This window comes from Molothrus aeneus, chromosome 3 (assembly GCF_037042795.1).
Source record: "Molothrus aeneus isolate 106 chromosome 3, BPBGC_Maene_1.0, whole genome shotgun sequence".
Taxonomy (NCBI): domain Eukaryota; kingdom Metazoa; phylum Chordata; class Aves; order Passeriformes; family Icteridae; genus Molothrus; species Molothrus aeneus.
The window spans coordinates 49,744,525-49,770,852 of NC_089648.1; the positions used below are offsets into that span (position 1 = coordinate 49,744,525).

The window sequence follows — 26,328 nt, forward strand, 5'->3', positions numbered from 1 at the left end:
GGGCCCGCGATGCCGAACCAGAAGGGCGGCAAGGGCAAGAAGAACAAGCGCGCCAACAGCAGCGGCGACGAGCAGGAGAACGGGGCGGCGGCGGGCGGAGGAGCCGCGGCGGCGGCGGGTGGCGGTGCCGCGGGTGGCGGCGGAGCCGGAGCGGCGGCCGCGGGCGGCGGCGGCGGAGCGGGCGGCGGAGCGGGCGGCGCGGCGGTCGCGGGCGGCTCGGCGCCCGGAGACGTCAAGAGCGGTGAGCGGCGGGCCGGGCCCGCGGCCTCCCGCGGTGGCGCAGGCGGCAGCCGGGACCGGGGGGGCGGCGCGGGGGGACCCGCGGGGCGGGGGCGCGCCCGGAGAGCGGGGGTGTGAGGGCGGGTGCCCGGGGCAGCGGGGGGGGTCAACTGGGCCCTGCGCGGCCGCCGCCAGCGGGATCTCCCCGGAACCCCCGGCGGGGCGGGGGCTGCGCGCCGCGGTGTCCCCGCCCGGTGACCCGGCGGAGGGCGGGGGCCGGCCGGCGGCGATGCTGAGAGCGGCGGGAGCCCACGGCAGGAGCCCGGGTGCGGTGGCTGCGGGCGGCCCGGGAGCGCGGTCCGGGGGCAGAGCGCATCGCCGGCGGGCGGGAAGCGCAGCGCTCGCCGGCAGCGGCCGCGCCGCGGCTGATTGGGAGCTCCGTTGAAAAATGCCCGCTTTATTCCGTCACGATTAAAAATGGAGTCCTGCTCTTCGGTCAGTTTTGTTTGCCGCTGTACAGCAGTTGGGTTTGTCAGGGCAACGTGCTCACTTCGCATCAACCATTTTATGCTGCCTTTGGTCGGTGGGTTGGATTTTGGTTCGCAGCGGGTTTGGTAAGGTGGTGCCTTGCATAAACTTGGATTGCTATTCATGTTTGTTTCTCTGCAAAAGGATGTGTCAGGCTAAAACTAAAGGCAGGCAAAGATTTTATTACACTTTTGCTAAGCCAAAAAACCCCACCTCTTAGTTCTGCTGCTAGGTTTGCAAACTGCTGTGCAGAGTCCCTACTCCTCACTTTTTTCCTCTCCCAAGTTCGATTTCAGCTTTTTACTCTCCATGCTTTTCAAAAAGTGGGAGGGTGGCTACGACTGGTATTATGCTTTGTGACAGTAGTTTTGCCTATGGCTGTTAGAAAGGCACTTCCAAGTGTCTTAGTTTGGTTTTCAAGATGACTGATTCCCACGTATTATTTAATGGAAACTTTTCCTTGGAAATATTATCAATTAATTACAAATCACTTTAGCAAACAAGGTCTTTGCAAGACTGTTTTTGTGAGAGTATTACTCCAGAGAATCATGGAGAATGATTAGAATTTCCTTTTGGGGTTTGTTTCACGTTTTTTCTTTACTGTTTGCTTTAAGTGAATGAACAAGGGGAAAAAAAAAAGGGAGGTAAACAGGAGTTAGAATATTGCTAGAGTATTTTTATCATTACTTCAGTATAGTAATGTAATATGTCCAATATCCACATTGCAGGTAGTGTCTTAGGCGTTGGCTTTTCTCTGGATGGGGAGAAGCAATATTTTGAATTTTTGTTTTGCTCAAGCACAAGCGGCAGCAGTGGTGCATTTCTGGTGTGGCTGAATTGCCTGTGGATGATGAGGTGATGTTCCACTGCAGGTGCCACAGGAGGTGATGCCAGGTAACACTGGTAGTGGCACAGCTCTCTAGCCAGACTGGTTATCAGTCTTCTTCTGCTCTAAGGCTGTGTCCCACATGCTTGCCATGGCCCTCTCCTGTGCTGGCCAGCTTCCTCAGAAGCTGAGGCTGCCTTTCTGACATCTAACCTGAAGTGCTCCTTTATTCTCTCTCCCTGCTTCCATATCACTTCAGTGGTCAGAAGCATCCCTTGACTCTTTCACCAAATGCCTCACTTCCCTTTCTTTTTACCCTCTCACCACAGAGGTGCAGTCTTGGCTTCAACATTTGCTGTATGCTGTCTGGTCAGCACACCTGATCTTTGCCTTGACAGGATCATTGCATCTCATCATACCTTTATTTTCAGATAATCATAAAGGCTGGAGGGGTAGATGTGGTTGCTAGCTTTATTTTACACTTGCTACTGCCCATCAGATAATGTTGAGCTGTAAGTTTCATAAATTGTATTCTCTCTGGTAAGTGCAAAGCTTTCAACAGTTTTGGTTCAGGTTGTGCTGCAAAATTGGGAATCTGGCTCACATGCATGGAAAAGATTAGACAATGATAGCAGATTCCCTCAAGTCTTCAAACCCGATGAATCTGAAATTAAGCCCTGTACTGTAGCCACAGCCCTGGAGGCAACTAGCCCATTACTAGACTGCAGACATTTGTAAGAGGCTGTGCACTCGAGGGTTGCTTGGTCACTAAGCAGTTTATGGAGGATGTGGCCTGCTGCAGTGAGTGGTGGGGTTAATAGAGTTCTGCTGTGCACAGTCAAGTCTTGACTGTTTGTGGGAGACTACCTGGGTTGTGGATTAAGTCTGCTGGGCTGCAGGGAAGCTCCTAGCTGTGCTGCTTTTGGGCTGTGCAGCTGCATGCTGTGACTCGTGCTGCCCAGGCTCACTGGTCCTGTGAGACCCCGGGCTGGCTCTCCTCTTCTCTTCTGCATTGTCACCATGTGCTGCTCTAGCGTAATTTGTGTGTGTCTGGTGTCACTGCTCTCCTGCTCCACCTGTACCCTGGGAATGCAGTGCATGATCATAATGACCTAACCTGCTTGCTTTCATTAATGTGGCAAGACAGAAGTAAGCAGAGATGAAAGCAGCAGATTTAGCAGTTGAAAATGCCTGTGCTGACCTTGACTTTGCATTGTGATGTCAGTATGATGGTCTGATTACACAGTCACATCAGGACCCTACTTTGCTCATGAAGGACAGTGATTCAGATATAGTTTTTTTTTTAAGTCTTCACAGTTTGTTGTGTTCTCCATGTATTGTTTATGCCCCTTATCTATGTGGCATAATGAAATAGAATTTTTAATTTCCTCTGGGCTTCTCTGTGCAGCCCTGACTAGCTGTGCCATGTGATTGGGAACTGCCACTACAGCATCCCTTTATCGTGGAAAGTTCTTGTTCACTTTTACATTTTGATAAATTTTGGCTCAATCCCTGCACAATTTTTTCCTTTAAACTATCAGCCAGTTTTTGGCATGATGACTGAGAAATGTCAGCAGACTTTTCTCCTGCCCCAACAGGGCATTTGTTTATGGTTTTTTTGGTGGTTTGATTTTTGTGTGTTCAGAGCTCAGACTGGTCTTGAAGGGTTCTAGACTCCCACAGGGGAGTCGGGAAGGCAGGGAGCACAACCACTGACCAGATGTGATGGCTTTTCTTACCTTGCACTCTCAGTTTCTTAGCAGGTATTGGGATGATGCCTACAAGGGGGATTCACATTCTCTAGCTATGTCCTCTGTTTTTATCTCTTCCATCAGACCATATGGTAGATTAATCTTTCTTGACCAAAGTGCATCAATTTTCTGCACTAAGTGATGCACAGGACACGGAGAGGGGATTATAGGGTGTGGGTGGACTGATTTAACAGTATCACAGTGCACAGGGGAAGTGAGATATGATGTCACAGAAAGTCTCATTTCTTAGGTTACCTGTCTTCAGAGTGATTGAATGATGTTTCTAAAAAAGATTTTAATTTTCTGATTTTCTAGCTAGTTTTCTGGGTTACTTTGTATAAAATCTGAGCTGTGATCATGTAAAATTATACCAGCAACTGCATGGGGTTTTGCACTGACCCCATTGATGGCAGTGTTCCTCATGGCAGCAGTTGGTTACCTTCATCTGCAGACATAAATGAGTGTGACATTTTGTGGTTACTTTGCCCCATCATCAGAAGAGGAAAATCCACAGGGTTTACTTTTAGATCTGGGGCTCTGAGGAACATATTCCTATTCTGTCTCTGCCTTGCTGAGGCTGGACACTTTGAGACTCTGCTCCAGCTGTTTTACCCCTTTATCCTCTAATTGTCTTGCTCTAGTCTTGACACAGATTTGTTTCTGACCCTAATATTCCTTGTTCTATCCATTTTCTTTGCCTTGTTTCCATTCTTCATCTCATTGTCCAGTAGAGCCAAGTCCTCTTCTTAGGCTTGGTGATCCCTGTCTTAACATCTTGCTGCTTCATCCCTTTGTCATTGTCACTCTGTTCTCTCCAGTGCTGTTGCTGTGGGAAGACTAGAGAAAAGAAAAAGCTGTGTCTCTTCAGCTGTGCTTTTTTTCTTCAACATATAATTCAGTAAAGCCAGCCAAATTAAGCTAAAAATACCCCCAGAGCATAACTGTCTCTAAATCACTGTCCTACTGGCCACCTGTTTTAAGATCTCTTTTTTTTCTTCCCCCGCCATAGGTGAGCCCTTAAGCTGCACAAGTGGCAGGGCTGGTGAGTTGCTTGGTTGGCAGGTGGAGCTGCTGGCTGTCAGATTTGTGTGCCTTTGAACACTTTGCCTGGGTTTCACAAATTTGTAAGACTGATTTACTTTCAAATAAAAATGCTAATGTAGGAGAAGTGTATGGAGAGGGAAATCAGTAAGCACAACAGTGAGTAATGTGTTGAACACTGTGACTGGCCAACAATTATGATTTATTTAAAAAAAAGTATCCTGGATGTAGGATAGTTAAAGATGGACATAAAATTCATCAATGCAATGTTTAATTTAAAAATGTGTTTTCAGAGAATGAATTGTTGTAGTATTTAAGCCTGGATTAATATTTGCTGTCAAATGTTCCCTGCTGCATGTAACATCCAGTTCCAGTTTGGCACTCCAGTGATGTTCAGTATTGGCACCTTCTGATTATTTAGCCTGAGGGAGTCCCATTGGTATCAGTGAGACCACCTGGAAAATTAAGTTTCTATTCTGTTGCAGTGACTACAAAATTTAATACCTATTAATTTACTAAGGGGAAATAATTTTGCCTTATAATACCATTGTGTTCTTCTAACTGCAGAAATCAATTGAATGCAAATTTCACTGTCTCTATCAATGCAAATCAGGTTCAAAAGGACTTTCATGTTAGTTTTAGGATTTGAAAACTATGCAATTACATGCTTTGGTAGCAAATGCAGTTCATGTTTTACAAATCTTTGCAAATGAAATCATGTTCATGGTGTTACTGAGTAAAATAAATATTATCCTTTCATGCAAGCAAGTACACACCCATTTAAGTTTGGGTTTTTTAAGTTATTTGCTATCAAAATGGTTATCAGTGCCCTGACAGCATTCTGTGTTCATGTGATTAGGTGTTGTTCAAGTGTAGTGCTTTCATGAGTAAGGTTTAGGCTTGATGTTTGCTCTGTTTCATACAAGGAAATACAGTTTTCGAACTCATAGCTTTGCTTTGTCTGTACTCATCCCATATCTTACTCACAGTGATCTGACATGTAGTGACAAAATGATTTCTAGCCCTTGGAGACATTTGTAAGTTTTCTTCAGCCTTGCTTACAGCCTTCCATATTGAGACATCCTTTGATATTAAAGTACTGTCATGGCTGGCAGAAGTCCATCCTTCTCTGCTTTTCTTCCTGCAGCATGTGTAAGGGAAAAAAAAAAAAGGAAAACCTTGCATTCAGCTCAGAGTAAAATACTACAGCTAATCTTCAAGGTGTCTAAATTATAACAGGATTAATAGAGCATGGGCTTTCTTTAAACTCTTTTGATAGAAATTCAAATAATTTCAAAGAGGCCTTTTGAACAGTAATCTAGTTACTGGAGTGGGTAATTCCATTTTGAAAGCTTGTGGGATTTTGAGTGGAGCACTGGCATTTCCTGGTAGACTTCAGTGACATTTATCTTGAGAGCATTCACTTCAACCTTTATGCCTTTCTGTCTGTCTCTTGAGCATCTATCAGTCCTCCTTCCTGGGCTTGAGAGGGATATTGCTGTTGTTCCTGTCTCCCAGGATGCCTGCTGGGAGAGGAGGTGGCTTCTGCTGGAGCCTGGCTGTTGAGTGTGCCTGGCACTCCCCATCTCCCCTTGTGTGCTGCAAATACCCATTGTAGGAGCAGTGTCCAGCTGAGGTCTCTGTGTGCCACATGGATGCCAGGGATGGTACATGACAGGGCTGGGAGCCTGCCTGGCATTGTGAGGGAGATGTCTGGGAGCCAACAGCTTCACATCAGGAGCTGCTGTCTTGAAGAGATGCTGGGTACTGCATCTCCTGTTTCCCACTGAGTTTCTACCAGCTTCTTTAGCGTGGAAAATAAAATACAGTCTGTTGCACTGAATCTTGGGGAGAATGGACCAATGACACAAATATCCCTAGCTCTGAAAATATAAGAGGTGTTGGTACCCCTTGATTCAACCTGCTTTCCTTTCTCTCTTGGCTTCTCGTGCTGTTGGACTGGGTGTGGTGGCTAGCTGGCTCTCAGTCTGAGCGAGTCCAGCCTGCAGTGTTTACATCTGTGCTTGGCATTAGGGCATCTACTGCATGCCACAGTTAATCTCTTATTTCCAGCATGAGTTGGAGTTTGCCACTGAAAACCTGCTAAGGCAGGTACAGTAGAATCTGCTTTAGTTATTATTAGAATGACTGTTTCTTGAAGCACCAAGGTTAGTTCTCTGTAGCAGTTCAAGTTATTAAAAGCTTTTGGAAGGCTAAAGTGAGAGGATTTAATGGTTGTGGTGCTTTTCTGTGGGGACAATTCATGTGCAGACTAAGCAACAGCCAGTGTTCAAAAACACATTAAGGCCCACCAGTCTTGAGATAGTCAATAATCTCTGCATTCACCATGATAGAAGTCATCAGAAAAATCCACATGATGCTGAGGAGTCTTCCTAGCTGGGGCATGATTGCTTATGGCACAGAGAACCAGTTGTCTTCTGACCTGGTAAAACCAAATCAGAAATCACATGGGAGTATTGGGGGTGCATAGTTGTCCTGGTACTGATACAGAGGCTTAGAGGCTTAGGTCTGTTCTCTGGGGATATTTTCACTTGGATTCAGGTGTTATAGCACAAGCTAGGGCAAGATTTCTCCTATACAGAGGGGGTCTATATAGCCCAGGCAAAAGCCAAAGCTTTTGTTTGTGATTGTTTTCTATATTCAGACAACATATATTAAATGGAAAGAAACTGGCTAAGTTGGCTGATGATAATTGTACAGATGATGGTGATTTCTACAAGACTGTATGAATTCTCATGTTGGGTTTCAGCAGCGTAGGCAGTAGGTTCAGCTTGGAGCACAGATGGCTGTGTAAACAGGCTACAAAATTATTGTGCACATGTAAGTGCCTATCTTCCTTAGTTTGTACAGTTTCAATTTTGATTTTCTGCCTTACTTTGGTGAGGTGATGGTTGAGCTGGGAGTGGGTGGTTGAATGAGAGCTGCAGATAACTGTATCACATGCTGGCTGCTGATTTCATAAACAGGCATTAGCTCAGACTGTGCTGTTAGTTAGAAGGTGTTAATGTGGCAGGTATGAGTTAAGCCTTCATGATTTCCATGGTATTTTCCTGCTGCTGGGAAGTTGCTAGGTATGTTTTTTTAATTTTTTTTTGTTTATTGTCAAGAGATTGCCTTGGAGGTCACATGTGAAGTTAGCATAAGTGAAGTGCATGGAGATGCTTCTAGTAGCCGCTGAGCCCCCTGGGAGTCTCATCACCTAAATTCTCAGCTGAACCAGGGTTTAACAGCTCCAAATTACTGAAAATCTTTTCTAGTCGAAGGTGATCACTTCATGTTACTACTCACTTAATAGAATTAGTGACATCTTGCACATGGGGTAAAGCATGAGGGAAGGGGCTGCTTATGGCTTTGTTCTCCTTAAATCCCTTCTGAGTAGGTGTTGCCTGCAGCTGCGTGGTCCTTGGGGGCAGGACTGAGCTCTGGATTGGCACCTATTAACAATGTCAGTATGTAGGTGCATAACAGATGTAAAGCTGTCAGCCAGACTGACTCCAGACAGCTCCTCCTTGCAGGGGCCGCTGGCTCTGTCTGTTGCTTGCTGCAAATGGACTGCTGGCCTTAGCTTCTCTTTCCAAGAGCATGAGGAAGTCTTATGGCACAGAAAAAAGCCTGTGATAAGAGTGGCTTACCAGGTGCTGCTGTCCTGTTTTTTTCCCTTCCCTTCCCTCCTGGAAGCTTTCGTCTTGATCATTCGGCAAAGATTGCTTAAGAAGTTTTGAAGAGATATCAGTCATGATCAGTGAGTGTTACCAGTGTAAGCCCCGAGCTGAGCTGTTTTGAAAGACTTCTCTTTCTATTTGTCAGCTGTTATTTGTTGTTGCTGCTGCACTGAAGATCCAAGCCTGCCTTTTGGATCAACTTTTGAAAAGTTTTTTCTTATTGCATTCTTCTGCTGCACTTAGGCTCTTAGGAAAGTGGCCAGTCATTTCTGTATTGCCATATAATTTGTACTATTTAACCAGTTATGAGTATGACAATACCATTTTGTCACATCTTGGTAATCTTTGGAATATTAGATTGTATTACAAGGTTCAAGAAAGCAAATACATCAGACGCTTAATTCAAATTTTCTCTTTCTGTTTGGTTGTGGTGGTTTATTTTCTACAGCTGCATTACAGTATTGCTGCAGTAATATTGTATGACTTCAATTAAAATAAAGCTATGCTGATGGCAGAGGAAATTCAGAAGATTCGTGCAGATGGTTGGTAGGGAGTGGCCTTCCCTAGGAATGACTCAGCTCTGGTTCAGGCTGGCAGAGTGAACAATTCCTGGCTGTGTAAGGTTGTGAAGAGAGCAGTGTTCATGGGAAAGCAGGGTAGAGGTTAAAGTGCTTGGTTTGCAAGGTATGTGTCCCACTGGAGCCCTTCTGGCCTAGGTAATGTGCTGGCAACCAGTGTCTCCTTGGCATAGATGAAGAGATGCTAGGGTAACAGCAGACCAAGAGCAAGCCACTGTAAGTGTTTTGCAACCAATCTGGTGCCAAGGCCTTTCCCTTTTTTTGGGGATAATTTCTTTTTGCAGATCCCTAACAACCTCCTGTTGCCTGACAGTTGTTTTAAGATGACAGTAGGGCTGTCTGGTCCAGCCGCCACCGCACTTCCCTCTCCCTCTGCCCCCAGCCTCACATGTTTAACACCTCCCTCGAGTTTTACCAGAGATGGCAAATCTGTGCAGTGAGCTGAAACCTGTGCCGACAAGTAGGGGAAATAATTATCTGTTTCTGTCCACTGACTGAAAAACTCTGGTGCTTAACACAATGGATAATGTGGGAGCGTAGCAGGGGAAGAGCGAATTTTGCTTTAGGCACCTGCATTGAGGGCTTGGAGCAAATGAGAGCAGTCACGAAACTGAAGCCATGGAATCATTGCATTTGGCTTGCTGGGTGCATCTTTGATTTTATGATGGGTGTGTAAACAGAAGTAAACAACATTCTCCTTAATATACTTCACCAGAGGGGAGTTCCTCAGGCAGCTGTTGTTCTGCTGCTTTCATTTGGGTCATAAAATGGGAAGGATGGTCCTCATATACTGCCTTTCTTTTTTATTAAAAGGTAGAACCAGTTTGTGTGGGAGTATTTTTTTTGTTGTTGTTGAAAGAGGTATTTCTCAGATGTTTTGTTTCTATTCCTATTCCTGGCTTTTATGGATGTTTATAAACCTGAACAGAAAAAATGAGAAAAAGCCAGAAAAACCAATCCAGGTTCCTTGCAGTCTTCTGTCATATTCTCACTTTTGAAAGAAAAGTTAATTTTATGGTGACTCTGTCAAACATAAAACACAGCCTGGTTTAAACAGTGAGCTGTCTTTGCACAAATGTACGTGTGTTTGGAATGTCGTATGTTATTTCTGTTTTAGAAGACATTTATGTACTGCTCATTCCAACTATTTTCAAAATCACTGTTCCAAATCACTGCAGAGGAATATGAGAAAACATTTATTTTTTTATGTGGAAACATAATGTATTGAAAGAAGCAGCACACGCTTGTAGTTGCAACTTGACAGCCTACGTTGAAGCTGTTCTGCTCCACAAAACTGCACGCTGTCTTGTTTTGTTCTCGTAGGCTGTGAAACCCATCTTGAAACTGAGAGTTAAACAGAAATTCTTTTATCATTATTTTGGCATTCTTTTGAAAGGAGCTGCTGGGAGATTAGATGTTGCTCTGATACCTTGTAATCTTTCATTTTCCCTGAAGTTCAGTTTCATAGCTTGGGAAACCAGAATCTCGTTGAGCTGTTAGCTACTTGGAAGCAAATATATTTAGCTGACAAACCAGCTTGGGGCTATAGGTATGGATGGGCAGTTTGGCCATGTAATTTCTGTTTACTTCCCATCATAATCTCTCTTGACAGTAATCATTAACACTGTCATCATAAAACATTAGGACAATGATTCTAGCTCTGACCTTTTGAAGAATATCTTAAAATTTATTTCTAATTATGGGAAGTACAAGGGCTTGATAACAAGAATTTTTGAAGTCTTGTAATACTGAAAAAAAGTGTTCTGTCTCATTTATAAAATGGTGATTAAACAACCCAGACCACTTTCAAGGGTGTGAATTGGTGGGAAGAGCTCTTCACATTACCTAAAAGGAGGCTCCCATACTGATCTGAATGCTGTCTCTTTTGCTTCTAAGGTATATCTGTTGCCATGAACTGGGGAAATTGCACAAAAATTGCTGTTTTCTGTTTCTCATTTATTCTTTATGGAGGAACATGTGGCATGGTTATGTTTGGCAGGAGACATGGGTACAGAGAAGTCTGCAAGGGATATTTGGTCCTGCACAGTCTGTTTTGTACAGATAATTTGAAATGTGTGGCAAAACCAAATGTTGGCTTGAGGGTTTTTTATGCTTTTCAGGTAGTGGAATTTTCTGCTTTCTTAAATACAGGAAAACTGCAGAAAACAACAGAACTTTCTGCTGAGACAACTTAAATTAGCCATGCTGGGCTTCTCAGTTTCTGTTGTGGAAGTCCTGCAGCAGTTTAATCAAGGCCTTCTCCAAACCAGCAGACTTGATAAAAGCCAATCTGCATCAGTGAAAGCAGGTGCTTTGACTAGCATGGCATAACTGTGCTGTGGAGCATGGCAACAGGGCAGAGACCTGTTAGCTTTCTGGAGTATTTCCTTTGCAGCTACAGTGACAGTAGTGAAATGTCAGATGAGTCCCCAGAGGAGATGAGTAGACACCAGCTTCTCCTCTTAGCAATGATGTTTTCCAAAGCAATCTCAGTGCCACCATTTAACAGTTTATTGGGGTCTTTTGCATGATGGAAGGTTTTTGTTAATTCTGTTGCTGTCTTTCAGCTGCTCTAGACCTGCTTTTGCTGTGGAGATTATGTGACAAGCCAATTCACACTGTGTAGATAGCAGATCAGATGAGGGAATGTGTGAAAACTTTGCAATCATCTAGTTAAATTAAATGTTGAAGAAGACATTGCTGTCCAGAACTCGCAGCTTTGCCTTTTCTTGCCCATAGTTCTGCTGTGTGGGAAGTTCCTCAGGTAATCTGGTGTCTGTAAATTCTTAAGGGGAAGATCTTATTCCACAATATTTCCATTGACTGACTAGGTAAAGGGGGAAAAATTCTGTTGAAAGTCGCCTTTATTTTAGCCTCCAAACACCCAGTACGTGATCATAATTAAATAATTGCAGACATAGTCTGTGGTGATGGTTTTTGTATTTCAGTCACTTATTTTATTAATTTCATTTTTTGTCCACATAGTGAGGAAGGGTCTGTAAACTTCTCAGGGGACTAGAGATCATATTTTTGCATACAAACTCAAAAATTTGTTCAAAGGGGGATCAAGGAAACATTTCCTTTTTTAGTCAGGTAACTCTGCCGGTATGGATGAACGAGTATAGTGTCTGTATTCAATTCTAGACCTCTCTGTGTAGTACTTTCTCAGCTGTCAGCTATAATTATACCTGCAACTGTTAGAACATTTACTCTCTGAAACACTGTGAGAGCATAAGTGGGTTTTTGGCATGTTCTTTTTTCTTTTGCTACCTTCTTGTAATGGTGGAAAGGAATATCTACCAAAATAGATGAGTAAAGGAAATGTATAAGTGAGAATTGTTCATACTGGTGCCTCTGGTACCTTGCCTCACATGACTTCTGACAATTTGCCTTTCATGGGTTCAGTTTAACTGGCCTGAGGTCAGTTGCATAATTGTGATGCAGGATGCTATAATTGTGAACTCTAGTTTCAAACCTTAAATATGATGAAGGAAAGACTGACAATGAAGAAAAGCTTTGCAGATATGCTTGCTGGGGTAGTGTGATTTGAATCAAAGTCTGGGGGAATGGGTGGAAAAACTCTCTGAACTGGTAAACTGACAGATTTTGTTTCAGAGCAGGTAAGTTATCGCTCACTTCTGCTCTTGGCCAACAATATTATAGTAAATAATAACAACATTATACTTAATAACACTCAGTAAAAGAGTGGAGAAAAATTAGTCACTGGTAGCCAATAAAATTGTTGCTTCTCAAAGACATCTCCAAACTTGCACGGTCTTAGCGGGCTTTTCAGAGACGTGAGACAACCAATAGCAAAATATTTGTACATTATAGAAGGAACTTCCAAAGAGTCTCTAGGGAAAGCCTCTCTTGTCTCTCTTCTCTGCAATTTAGTAATTTGTTTTTAATGACTGAAAAGTCCATATTTTGAAATGAATTTTTCCTTTCCTTTTTCTTCTTTGAAGGAAAGCTTTTGAGAATTTGTTTTGCTTGCAATTTATAGGCCACTCTCTGAAGGAAAGGTATTGCAGAAGAGCTCTTCCTGCAAGTGTGCCACTTTTGGCATTAGAAGCAGAGACAGAGAGAAATTAAGTGAAGGATGTGGCATCTTCCAGGGAATGGCTCAGGAAAGTTTTTCTGTGCAATTTGTACCTCTTTTTTTTGGTATAAGTAAGTTTTAAGAACTTCAGTAATCTTGAATTTACTGAAGGTAGCTTTGAACATTTTGTTTGCTTATAGCCTTTTCCAAAAACTTGCTGGGAAAGGGACCACTAGCACAGCAAAGATCTGTTGTTGCAGAGCATCTGATTTGTGTGTTACTGCTGTAGAACAGGTGATGATGGATAGTGTGTCTCATACTGAGAGTTGGAGTCAAAGTACATCTAGGAGCATAAAACCTCTCCTTCTACTGCAAATTATGTAGTGTTATTTGTGCAAGCAGTGATAAAAATGGGATTAAAATCAATGCAACAGAATGGTGGTTTTTTAACCTGCTTATCAGATAGAAATTTAAAGTCCTAAGGGGAAAAAATTTCAGTCATGGCATCTCTCTACTCAAGGCTCTGTCATAAGTCCTGGGGCTCTGGCTGAGACTTGAGTGGAACTTCAGGAAGCTAAGTGCTGTGTTTTGGATAGGGTGAGGCAGCACTTGACCACGGAAGACCTGGAAGAAGCCTGCTAATATATGAAAGCAGCCATACAGAGGTTAAAAGGCAGCCTGACTGCCCTGTTGGAGCAGTACTTTCTGATGAAGTCAAAGAATAAGGAAGACAGAAATACAGAGAAGAAGTATTTGTCATACTTGAGTAAGCATCTGTGGTGGGGGTCAACCTGCTACAGCTTCTAAAAAGTTCTTACAAGAATTCTAGTAGAAAATTTCCAATCCCTTTTGAGCCTCCCAGCTGCAACAGAGCATCCAGCAATGGGAATCATACGTAGTCTGTGGTACTTTGGTGAGGAACTGGAAAACGTTGTTGGTTCATAAATGCAGAAAATTCTTTTGTGGAACATTTTTTTGTGTAGAAGCTGATATTGTTGCTGTGAAATAATTGAAGTCAACTGCTCTTCGCTCAAGGATATAGCAAAGCTGCTACTTTGCTGATAAAATATCATGTTGTTTGGATTTTTTCACCTGTCTGTGCTGCAGAACTGTTTGGTTTGTGAAATTTAGCTATCCAGAAGGTCAGTGGTGGTGATGTAGTCTGTATTTGCCTAAGCAATGTAATGAAGGCCCTCCTTTCTGTACTAGGAACGTAAGCTCTTTGTTGTGCTTTTCAAAGTTCTCTGCTCACTCCTTCTCTCCCTAGATGTTGTCTCTTGCTCAATCCCCAAAAAAGAAATTTCTTTTCCCTCAGAAAAGATCAATTCCTGCACTCCATGATTGCAAAGCTGGGTGTACTGGCTTATTTACTTGTATTGCTTACTTGCTTTTCAAACAGGCATCTCTGTGTGTTCTCCCCGTGTTGCCTCTCAGGCTTCAAAGCAGCTCTCCAGAAACATTCACAATGCTTTCTCCTTGCTTCTTAATGCATTGCAACGGTATCTACAAATACTTGAGGGAGGGCTAATGCTTCTGAGGTGCTTTGGTTTTGAATATTACACAGACTGTAGTGTCATCTTGTTTCTTTATTTGTGCATTTCCTTATCTCCTTTCACATGCTTACCTCTTTTTGGTAAATACTGCTTTTTTGTACTGACCCCGAGCTGGTGCTTGTGGCTCTTTAGTAATACAGGTTGTTAGTAAGAGCTTGGGTGTGTTTGTCGCAGTGTTTAAAGAAAGTACTGCAATAAATGGGCCATTAAGTTGTTAATGTATCTGTTTTGCCCTCCACAGAAGCCCCTTGTGCTACTCCACTGATCTGTAGCTTTGGGAGGCCCGTGGATCTGGAGAAGGATGACTACCAGAAGGTTATATGCAACAACGAGCACTGTCCCTACAGCACTTGGATGCACCTTCAGTGCTTCTACGAGTGGGAAAGCAGCATCCTCGTCCAGTTCAACTGCATTGGCAGAGCCAGGAGCTGGAATGAAAAGCAGTGTCGCCAAAACATGTGGACCAAGAAGGGATACGACCTGGCTTTTCGGTTTTGCTCCTGTCGCTGTGGGCAGGGTCACTTGAAGAAGGACACGGACTGGTACCAGGTGAAGCGAATGCAGGATGACAAGAAGAAGAAATCCGTGTTGGAGAAGAGTACGGGAAGGTCCGTGACGGAGTCAGCAGAGGAGGCCAAAAAAGGCAGGCCGGCCAACAAGCCGCAGAAGGGCTTGAGTAATGACCTCCAGCGAAGGCACTCTATGGACAGGCAGAACTCCCAGGAGAAGGGGGTCATGGGGGGCAGCTACGCCGTTCGCTCACCTTGTGTCTCTCCTGGCCAGTCCCCTCCCACCGGCTACTCCATCCTTGCCCCCACGCACTTCAGCGGCCCTCGTTCCTCGCGGTACCTGGGAGAGTTCTTGAAGAATGCCATTCACCTGGAGCCCCACAAGAAGAGCATGGCTGGGGGGGGCATGTACAGGAATGCACATTTTGATTATGGGGCAGCTGGCTTGCAAGCACATAGATCAGGACACTTTGATACCCCAGTGCAGTTTCTGAGAAGGCTCGATCTGTCTGAGCTGCTCACTCACATCCCCAGGCACAAATTGAATACTTTCCATGTGCGGATGGAAGACGATGCCCAGGTGGGCCAAGGGGAGGACCTTCGGAAGTTCATCCTTGCTGCTCTCAGTGCCAGCCACAGGAACGTTGTAAACTGTGCTCTGTGCCACAGGGCACTGCCAGTGTTTGAACAGTTTCCGCTGGTGGACGGGACCCTGTTCCTTAGCCCATCGAGACACGATGAGATTGAATATGATGTTCCCTGTCACCTTCAAGGTACAGGTTGTCTGTCAGTCGTGCTAGGTTTCATTAAATGATGGAACTGCCTTCTGTGCCCTGTCCCTGCCATTACAGATTTTCATCCCGGTTCCACATTTTTAAGCAGTTCTGTAAAGCTTGAAGTAATGTCCAACATACTCATGTGGATCAGATCGAAACACTTAGAAGGAATTAAAAAAGATGCTGTATAGAAAGATCCATGCCTTGTGTTTGGGCTTACAACTAAAGTTCTGATCCGATTTCTAGGTAGACCATGGGAAGGTTTTCCAGCCAATCTGTTCTGGAGCTTATGCATGCTCATTTATCTCTTGGGATCATTACTCCAAGATGCACACCACCTTTTCAACTTAAGCATGCTGTGCTGCAGCCTGGCTGAAAGTTGTATTTGTACCACTGATGAGGGTGAGGTACCTCTCATATGCTTTCAGACTACAGAGTATGAGTTTTGTTTTATAGCAAAGTATTATTTCTTAAATACGGAAAATGCTGTAGTCTGGCCTGTGTTAACACAGGCCTGGAGAGGTTGAATGTAGTAAGAGTAAGGTTTTAATATGGTGTGTTAAAGTAGCAGTGTAGCAGTGAAGGTTTTTTACTTATTTCCACACTTGCACATGTTTGACCTATGTCTTGATTATGTCCTAGCTCTCAGATGAATTGAGACCTTAGCACGTGTTTCTTTTTTCTCTCTTAGAGAGACAAACGAATGTGAGCCAGCATGAGCTTCAGCTCTTCCTGAAAGCTGTGGCCCAAACTTAAGTGATCAGGGTGGTACATGGCTGGATGTGCCTGTCCTGCAGCCTGCTAGCAGGCAGCGTGGCTAAAATTAGTCAGAGAAAGTGTTCCTCGTCTGGTGGCCAAAAGCACAGAGTTATGTATTGAAATGTTAGTAAGGGATTAACCAGAGGTATTTTAACATTGAAGTTTCTCACCTTTCAATAAAATACATTGTATCCCATGCATGGCCATAATATGTGTTGTGTAACATACCTTTGCTCAGTAAACTTTGTATTTTATTTTTTTCTTTCCTTAAATAACCATGCACTAAGTCACTAAACTGTATTCACGCTAACATTATTGTTTCTGTCTTGCCTAATGTACTATAAAGAGGAAAAGCAATAGGCAAATATACAAGCCAGAAAAGTTCTAGGATAAACAGAATATACCTGTGTGAGATAACTATGCTTATTTGCTTTGATGAGGAGTCACACAATGTGCTTGTCATTTTATCAGTACAAAATGCTGGTTTAGTAAAATAGCGAAACTCACTGTTAACATTTGCCTCTAAGAATGAAACTGTGAAATTATTTTTTTTTAACTTTAATTATTTCTTAACTGTTGGATGACATATCTGAAAAACTTGTTCAGACAAGTTGCTGTGAATAATTAATTGTTAAAATTTTTGCTTCCTTGTCCTGGGTAAGATGATTTCTTACCAGAAGTATTCTCTGAAATGAAATTAAGCTGTAAGGTGCTATTCCAGGCTGTTATTTTCTTTTCAGTACAGAAAATCATTTATGTTACTTCAGGCATATTTAAGATACCAGGTGCCATATTTCCAATACGAAAAGTATCCTGAAAATTAAATGGTGGGGGAATGTAGTATTTTAAAGTGCAGCAACGGTGCAGAACTTCAGATAGGGAAAGATATTTATCTTCCTGCTCAACTGCTGTGCATGGAGTTGTTTGAACATCACCAATCTTGAGTGTTCACTTCAGGAACAGAGTTAATTATATATGTTATATGTATGTTATATACATTTTAGTTTCATCCCATCATGTTTTCCAGAGCTGAACATGCCAGTGTAGAATAACTTTTTACCAGCTCACACTACTAAGTCTATTTTGTATGTATATTTTAAGAAGAGTCTGTTTTATCTTGTTTTTCTAAAATAGTTGGTTTAAAAACCAAAACAAGTAAAAACACAGACTATTAATTTTGTAAGTGTCTGGTACAGACTAATCATAAATTATTAATATCTTGGTCCCATTTTTGTAGAAGAGTTACAAGATGTGTGTCTGTTGAATTACAGTTTGTGATGTGTTCAGTGCTTTGATGCTAAAGAGCACAAATTGCCATCCAAGGTGAACACATGTTGAACTCAGTCCTGTTTTGTGGCTGATCTGTAATGTCACTATTGCTTAGCTCTGTCTTACATAGCAGTGCAAAATCTGGTATGTTACAGGATTAGTACTTGGTGTCTGGCCTCTTCTAATAGACAACTATTAAATTGCAAATCAATTTAGTCACTAAAATTCAGGCATAATCTAGGTGCTAGATCTTTATAATTTATGTAGGAATTTTGTTTTTTTGTGAAAGTCGGTCTCAGATTTTGCATTGGTTAGTTCAGTCCACATGTATGTAGTTAAAATATTTGATTTCTAAGTCTGAGCCACTTGTTTTTTATGGACATAAATGTAACTCAGGTTTTGAAAGTCATTGTGCATACAGAGCCTAAAGTGCTGATAGAGCTCATTATATTCATAGTTCTGAATGGCATGTTAAAGTCTTTGTATGTGCAATATATAATGTAAATATACTTGTTGTTAATGAACAGTCAGAAGAAAGTACATGAGAAGAATTTGCTCTTCTGACTGTTGCTTTTTTTCCATGGGGACTATTAGGTTGTTGGTTCCCTCTTTGCTAGAAGATACCAGCAAGTTGTTAAATGAATCTGTACCAAGTTTGCTAATAAGCTTCAGCACTTCTCCACTTCTCATGTCAGGTGGGGATGAAGCTAGGGCAGTATTCTGGTTTTGGAAACACAGCAGCTGATCTTACAGCTTAACCTGGCATCTCTTCTTGGAGGTTTAGCAACTCCTTTTATAAAATATTCTGCTAAGATCTACCAGCAGATGATGTAAGGGAGAGTGGGCAGGGTGATGACTAATTCCTGAGTTCTGTATAGCTTCAGTCAAGCCTGTGTATTTCCTGTAGAGAAGTACTTTTTACTTTATCATTCACCCTTTATAAAGAAAAAAAAAAAGTGATTTGTATCACTAAGGGTCAGATACCACATTGCAGAAAATGTCTGTTTTAATCTTCTCCTTTTGGCTCCTTAAGATGTGTCTTTTCTGTCCACAGGAAGGCTTATGCACCTCTATGCTGTTTGTGTAGACTGCTTAGAAGGGGTTCACAAAATTATCTGCATTAAGTGCAAGTCCCGATGGGATGGAAGCTGGCATCAGCTGGGAACCATGTACACCTACGATATTCTGGCAGCATCTCCCTGTTGTCAGGTTAGTACCATACATAAGTAACACTCATAAGGTGAAATTCCAACTGATTAGATGAAGTCAAGGTTGTATATCTTTTCTCCCTTTCCTCCTTCCATCCTTCTTTTCCAGCCTGTGCCTATGAGTGCAATGCAAGAGGGCTGATGGGTCTCTGTCCCTTTGTTTTCAGAGATACAATGGCCTTTAGCCAGACTAAAGTCATTGCAAGGCTCACTGGTTAGTACACTTATGTTTTTAAATAAAGCCCCCTTTAAATGCATTGGTAATTAAATCTGATGCTTCGTCACTAGCATCACGAGTGCCAGGTATAGTTCCACCTTTTGAGCAGACATTTCATGTTTCCAGGATTTTTTAGTTCATAAATTGTGTTTTATCATAACTGCAACAAAAAAGTGCCAAGGGAACAGAAAGGTCCAAAGTGTCTTTGTGCTTGGAGATTACTCAGCTCTCCTTAATCTTTGTTGTGGCTGACCCTGGTGATGGCACTCACCCACCTGAAGCAACTTGGAGTTCATTAAACACTCACCTCATCTATGCCTTGAGAGAGGAAGATCCATGGCTTGGGGCTACTCCAGAGTGTGTCTGAGACAGCAGGATTGTTTGCATTCCAGAGAATTAATTGTCCATGTGATAGACAGAGCACTTCTGCCGTGCAGGTAGGGGTAGGCAGCTGTGAAAAAAACATCTGTCTGGGAATGACTCAGTGCTCTGCTGCAGATGTTCAGTCAGACACACAGATGCTCAGTCAGACACACAGTAGTAGGTCAGGACGGCCTTGCAGAGATACACCTATTCAGACTGGGATCACTTCATGGTAATGTGCATACTTCAAAGCCCTCTGAAATACCAGTTTGTCAATATGCAAAATGACAGTTTATTTTAAATTTAATGTATTTAACAAAATGTGTTGCTCAAAAGACAAGTGGTGTTGCTGCTGCTGGTTAAGGTGACATTGGTAGCAGTTATAACTACAGACTGATACATTACCTCCAAATTTAGTAGAGGCTGTAACCTTTTTTTTAAAAATAGGAACTTTTAAAGGTAAGGAAAGCACTGATACTAACTTGCTACCTTTGTAAAAGTCAGCAGCTTCAAATCGGAATTGTTTCTGTTGAAAGAAAAGATTTAAGAGCTCATTATACAAGAGCCTTAATTACATGATTAATGGACAGTGTGATAGTCCAAGGTATAAGAACTCACTATAAAAGCATTAGCTGCAGTGACTGTGATTGCCAGATAATAAGCATTATTGTTTCACCATGATTGTTACAGATGAATCTGTGCATACAGATGAATGACATTTAAATATGGTATATAATAGAATTCCAAATTGCCTTTCTAGATTTATTATGAATAATTTCGTGCCTTACTTCAAAATATTTAATTCTGCATCACAAATTTGCATGTAGAATAACAAACTGCAACCATTGTCAGATTGCTGACTCTTAGCTGAGGTGCTGGACCTGTAGTAAAGGAGAAAACCCTTTGGTTAAGGGTTCCATAAAAATTCATAAGCTAGTAGATTGTATTTCTTAGAATTTCTGCTTTTCAAGCAGAGCAGTGAAGCTGTTGATTTGTTTCTTTTTGAGTCTGGTCTCAACAGGGATAGTACTTTAATAATTTCCTCCTCTCCTCATCCAGGAAAATCCCTTAATTTGAGGTGGCCTAGACAATACTTTTTGTTCTTTTCAGTGGAGAGCTGAAGCTTTCATTAGTGTACTGGGCTGTGAGGTTAAACTATGGTGCAGCTCAGACCCTTGCTGCTTATTTGCTATTTTTACTCTTTAACTTCTTTACAGTATCAAATCCTTCTGCCTCTCTTGATTATTCCGAAGGGCTTGCTGAGCTTTCATGCTGCCTGTTGCTTTCTTTGTATCAGTTGGGCTGTGTTTCTCAGCTAGATTTCTTCTGAAGTCTCACTTCTTTGCAACAGCTGAATATTAATAGCTCTGTCCGTGATCACCTATGACCTTGAATTATTTCTCATATCCACCCAGTTAATGTTGCTTCTTTCTCAGTTGGATTTTGCGGAAAATTTGTGTGTTGAAGTGATGTTTAGTTTGTATAACCTGATATGTACTATAAATGTTTAAATAGACATTTAAAGTGACACAATACCATGTTGTGCTGATAAAGTAGATCAAGTTATACATTTGTTAAAATGCTGATAAATTAAATTAAAATGCTGATATATTTCATAGACAGATGATGTTCAAATGTCAACGTAAATAGTTGAATTACTGTGGCACAAATATGAAATTTCTCTCTTAGCGTTGATGCTTCATAAATGATTTATTGAGACACCACATCTTGTGCTGGGAAATGAGGAACTGATTCAGAGATTTAGCAGCACAAAATAAACCTTGCTATTCTCTACCTTCCATCAGTCAGAGTGGGAGGTGACCCACTCCCAGAATTTGGTGGTGGTCTGTAATGTGAAAGGCATGGTGTGTGCCTGCGAGTCCCCAGTCCAGGTGAGGAATGTCCCTACCAGCACATCCCACTACTGCCAGTTTCCTGCTGGGGAGGACAGGGGACTGCCTCTGGCGCCTTGTTTTCCAGAGGTGAGAAGCTGAGGGGAGTGTGGTTATGTCAAAAAGGTTTTTTTGTTTGTTTGTTTGTTTGTTGCAGGCTCGGCTGAACTGTAAGCACTGTGGGAAGCCAGTAATAGATGTGCGGATTGGCATGCAGTATTTCTCTGAATACAGCAACGTCCAGCAATGTCCTCACTGTGGAAATCTAGACTACCACTTTGTGAAGCCATTTTCTTCATTTAAAGTTTTGGAGGCTTATTGACGAAAGCTTTGCTTTAGTAATAGCTATTTTATGGGTATTTCAACTTTATTACATATCTTTTTATAGGATTCATTCTGTGATGAAATCTAATTTCTTTTCTAACTGAAAGAGCAGCTTCTTTGTCAGTGTACATATTAATATGTATATATACATGTTGTTAAAACCAGAATCCTCCTGAAAAGATCTCTGTGAAGGTTGGAGGCAAGCCAATTTAATGGCCTTTCAATATATCCCACGTGTGGGGTAAAGTTCAGCTAAAAATGACTTGGGTTTATTTTTTGTACAGTTGTAATACAGTTTATAGGAAGGGTGTGGGGAGACATAAAGGACAGAGAAATATGTCCAGTTGGAAAATGGGTAATTGCGTAGGGTTGTTCCTCCAGCTTGGTGGAAATGGGAAATCCTTGGAAAGAAATGTTTCTGTTACTGTTGAATTCATTCGGCCTTCTGCATTGGTTCCCAGGGGTGCAGGAGCTGGCCCTCTGTTGCCAGTCCCCTCAGCAGGCTTTCTTTCAGATTTCCCATGACTGGGGTAAACTGAGGTATCATGACAAGTGAATGTAAATGTGTGCCAGCAAATGCAGTCTTGAATGAATTCTTTTGGCATTGTGTCTTCCTGCTATGTGTGTTTGATGTGCATTGCCCTCACTGAGTTGTAGTGCAGGCAATAGTGCTGCTTCCAACAGGGCTGTCATGTGCCCAGCTGGGTCATCTGCTCATACCAAAACAAGCTGGAGATCTTAACATGCTTTATTTAAAGGTGTTTCTTCACAGACATTTTAGGGAAGGAACTGGCTGAGCTGAATGGGGATGTGATTGTATGTGCCTGCTGGGACTGAGGCTTTGCTGTCTGCTGCAGGCTTGTGTGGCTGGTTGGAAGGAGAACCATGAATTGGGATCTGGGCCCTCAGACCTGTATGAGCTGAGAGGTACTGAGTACAAAACATGTCATCACTTTTTAAAACAATTAATTGCTGCACCTTTGTCTTTCAAAATTGTGTTCAGTCTAGGATCTAAAAACAAGGAGATGTTTTAAGAAAGCAAACTTAGCATATTTACTTTCTACATGCCTCTGTGCTGTACATAATAGACTGCATTAAGCAGTGAATTTGTATCAGAGAGCTTGGCCCTGTAGATTCTGCAGTTGTTGTTTCTTGACTCCCATTTCTCCCTTCCTTAAATAAATTTTTCAAAATAGGTCATTAATCTTTTGCTTGGTTTCTCAAATCAGTTGAGATTTAAGGGACATTTGGTGTTTTTGCTTTTCTCAATAGTGTATTTATGAAGTGTTTGTCCACTGGAGAAGTGTGGGGTTTGTTTCTGTTTACATGGTGGGATTATTTTTTGTTTCTTCTGAAATCTTTTGTTTTTCCAAATTAGAATCTTTTTAGAGTGTATCTGTTCAAATCACAGTCTTGAAAATGGCCCTGATAGTCTGCCACCCTGGGAAAGAACACAAAAAAGTCAGAAGCCAAAGTAATGTTTTTTCCTATGTTGGACTGAGAGTCACACTTCCTGCTGAATTAAGAAATTATCATGCACATAAAAGTCAAGCTGAATATCCATGTTTCTTTGTGTGTAAGAATGCCGAGTTCAGAGTTTTATTTCCTGGCTGTCTCCACTGCAGAATTAGCTCCTTTTAGCATTAGCAGCTACCCTTCAGCTTATACCCAAGCTGCGCAGAGTGTTGGCACAGTTGGAGTGGCAATGTCCTTGGGGTCCCCCCAGCTCCTGTGGTGCAGCTGTGTTAGCAGGCTGTGGTAGCTTCACCACTGGTGCTCCTCTCCTTCTGTGCTAGCTCCTGGGCTTGGTTTTGGGTCTGGGCACATTCTTGGGGTTTTGTGCCATTGTCCTCTTTGCATCAGTTCTGGGAAAACCTGTTTCTTCTTCTGGGAGAATTGTGGGAAAGACTTTGAGAACCTTCTAACACTGTCCTTTCATGGCTACCACAAAGTTACACCCAGCCCAGCTGCAGTGGGACCAGCACTGCACCCATTGTCCATAGGAGCAGGACCTGGCCTTGGGCATTCCTGGGCAGGAAGGTTTCTAGAGATAAAACCTAATTAGCTGTGCAGTGTAGACTTCCCTTGTGAAGAACACTGGAATTATAATTTGGATTAACTCCTCCAGAAGGATGAGCCCTTCAGCTTTGATGGTGTGTTGAGCAATCTGCTAGAGCTAGAGTGGCTGACAAGGTTGGAGTTGTGTTGCCTGGCAGGACCATGAGAACCAGACCAGACAGAAAGCAGCGGCCTGAAATCACACAGCAAAGACAAAGCTCCTGTAATGAAGCAATTAAAGAGAACAATTAAAGCATACATCTCTTACTGTAGGTTCAGTCTTCAGTGCCAGTCACATGTCATGAGTCTGGGGTGTCAGTTCCCATATAGGATACATGGTATTGTGTGCTGTTTTTTGTGCAGTGTTTGGGAGGGTGTCACTGTGCAATGCACATGGTAGGGGAGAAGTGGGATCTGGAGTTGTCCTAGATACTTGTTCACTTGCTTCCCTTAGAGTAGCTTAATTTATAATTCTGCCCTTTAAGTTCTTGGATGCCTCTCTAGACCTGTATGTGTGATAATCAAAAATGAGTAGACATGGAATAAAGGAAATATCATCAGCTTTAAAAATAAGTGTTTGAGAGATTGTGTAATATATCCAAGTCAAAACCAGGAATGGAGCAGACTGAGAAAATGGGAATGGAAAAGCACATTTAAAGTCCTAACACTGACAAGGAATTACGTACAAATCTATCTAAGAAAGCAGTTTAGTTCTTTGCCAGCTTTTCCTTTTAATTCTGCTGTTGAGTCTTACCTAGTGCTTGAGGAATGCCTGTTTTCTTGTAAAACACATCTCTCAACTGGAGGCTAGCAGCATACATAGCACTGTAAAAATGATCCTCAGTGGAAACCAGCTGGGCTACAGAAAGGTTTTTCTGAACTTTCACTCCAAAGTAAATTTTTCCTAATTTGTAAAGGCTTTCCCTTCTTCTTGTTGAAAGCTGCTCTTGGGTCACTGGAAAATGCACGATTTTCTCTAACATGCAGATTCCAGTCAAGCAGTCAGCCCTCACCTTTGGCCAGGAGAGTTTCCTGGGCTTTGCTGAAGTAGAAATGCAAATGCAACTTCTTTGGGACCTAATGGCTACTTTGGAGCTTAAACTAGACCACAGTTGCTCTGCTTCCTGTCTTAACAAGCACTGGAAGTGCTTGAGCTTACAAATGCATCATAAGGGAAATTACCTCTCAAGCCAGGGAGCTGCTTGCTTTGTTTAGTTTATTCTTGGCTAGTTTATTCTTCATTACCTTTCCTTTCTCTGGTGCTGTGTGTTCTTTTTAAGCTGGCCCATGGTTAGATTAAATTTGCCTGCAATATTTTTTGTAAATTAGAATGCGGTCCTCTGGATTTGGAGGTTCATTCTACTCTTAAGTGCACGATACTCCTTGTGATAGTAATAGGAGTTGCATGTGCAAATGCTTTTCTTTCCAGTAGTTAACTCCCCTTTCCATAGGAGAGGCTTGCATTTAGGTATGCTTCATATTTTGGATGTGTAAAACTGAATTCATCCATCAAGATGTCTACAAATAAATTTTGATAACCATAACTAACAAAATTGACATCTTTTACACACCGATGTGTAATTTGACACCTACCAACATGAACAGCCTGAAATTGTTGTTCTGTCTAATGCTGCAGAGTCATTAAAACTATAGTGTTTTGTAGCCAGACCATAGACTATCCTATAGTCTATTTACATTAACATCTCCAGTAATGAGCAGTGTATTCATAATAAGTTTAATTGGAAAAATAAGGAATATTCCTACAAGGGAGGCATCTACCCCAATATTTTTCTTTTTTCCTTTTTTTCCCCCTCCCATGTGTTCCTCATTTTGCTGTACCAAGTAACCAAGGACAAACACATTGTAAGGCCACTGGTGAGAACACCCCTCAAAAATATACTTGTCCATAAAGGTTTCTTGTTGAGACATTCTCGGATTGCACTTTTGCAGATGGAAGAATATGTACATAGCAAATGAATGTTGATGAAATTAAAATAATTGGTTATGATATCATTTATGTGTGTTGTTAGAGAATATTTTGTTGTGAGTTCTCTGTATTAAAAAGTAATAAATACCAGACAGCTAATGGTGTGGGTTCTTCTTTCCCTGTTCTCTGGAGCAGTTTCTTACACCCTGCTCTTTATAGAATTACTCCAGTTGCCTTAAGTTTAAAGGGCACAGTCAAGCCAGGTTTTTGGCGTCAGTCACAATGGAGTTTCATTGTTGTTGTCTTGAAGATTGTTGTACTGCAGGGGTCATGGTGGGGCGTGTGTGATGTGTCACCTTGCCAAACTGAGCTCCTGTTCACTTTGTTGATGTCAGAAATGCTCCTTCTGTAGCACAGCCAGTCCTGCAGGAGCAGTTTCAGGATTGCCGGTCTGCTGTGCCAGCTGGTGCCTGTGGGGCTGAATGGAGGACACAGTGCTGATGCATCCTTCACTCCTGGTGGAGTCTGTTAATGAAAAGTACCCTCTGATGCCTGTGAAATATCAGAAGAGCTTCTGGAGGGGAGAGCACAACAGGGTAGCACCTAGGGCAAAAGGGTTTCCCATGTTATGACAGGACACTTCATCTCTGAAACCCGGCGGCAAATGTTTGCTTCCTGGCTAAGGTTTCTCAGCAGTCTGTCTAATCATGAAATCATCCATTTTAGCAAACCTTGCACCATATGCTTTTAGCATGATTTTTCAGCCTTTTTATATTACCATTGTGAAGTTCAGGAAGAATGCAAGTGA

The 26,328-nt window shown here is 42.3% G+C and overlaps 1 protein-coding gene across 1 annotated transcript; it reads left to right on the plus strand.

Annotated features, from left to right (window-relative positions):
- On the plus strand, positions 1-25,679 carry HECA (hdc homolog, cell cycle regulator). Its single transcript, XM_066546895.1, has 4 exons — positions 1-241; positions 14,460-15,500; positions 18,586-18,740; positions 21,369-25,679. Exons 1-4 carry the CDS (start codon positions 10-12, stop codon positions 21,531-21,533), a joined length of 1,593 nt encoding a protein of 530 aa, XP_066402992.1. The 5' UTR covers positions 1-9; the 3' UTR covers positions 21,534-25,679.
- Positions 25,680-26,328: the final 649 nt, after the last annotated feature.

Excerpts from the sequence above, each read along its gene's own strand:
- HECA (XM_066546895.1), top strand. The coding sequence starts at position 10 with ATGCCGAACCAGAAGGGCGGCAAGGGCAAGAAGAACAAGCGCGCCAAC. Across the intron at positions 242-14,459 it reads GCCCGGAGACGTCAAGAGCG|AAGCCCCTTGTGCTACTCCA; the intron begins GTGAGCGGCGGG and ends TGCCCTCCACAG. Across the intron at positions 15,501-18,585 it reads TGTTCCCTGTCACCTTCAAG|GAAGGCTTATGCACCTCTAT; the intron begins GTACAGGTTGTC and ends TTCTGTCCACAG.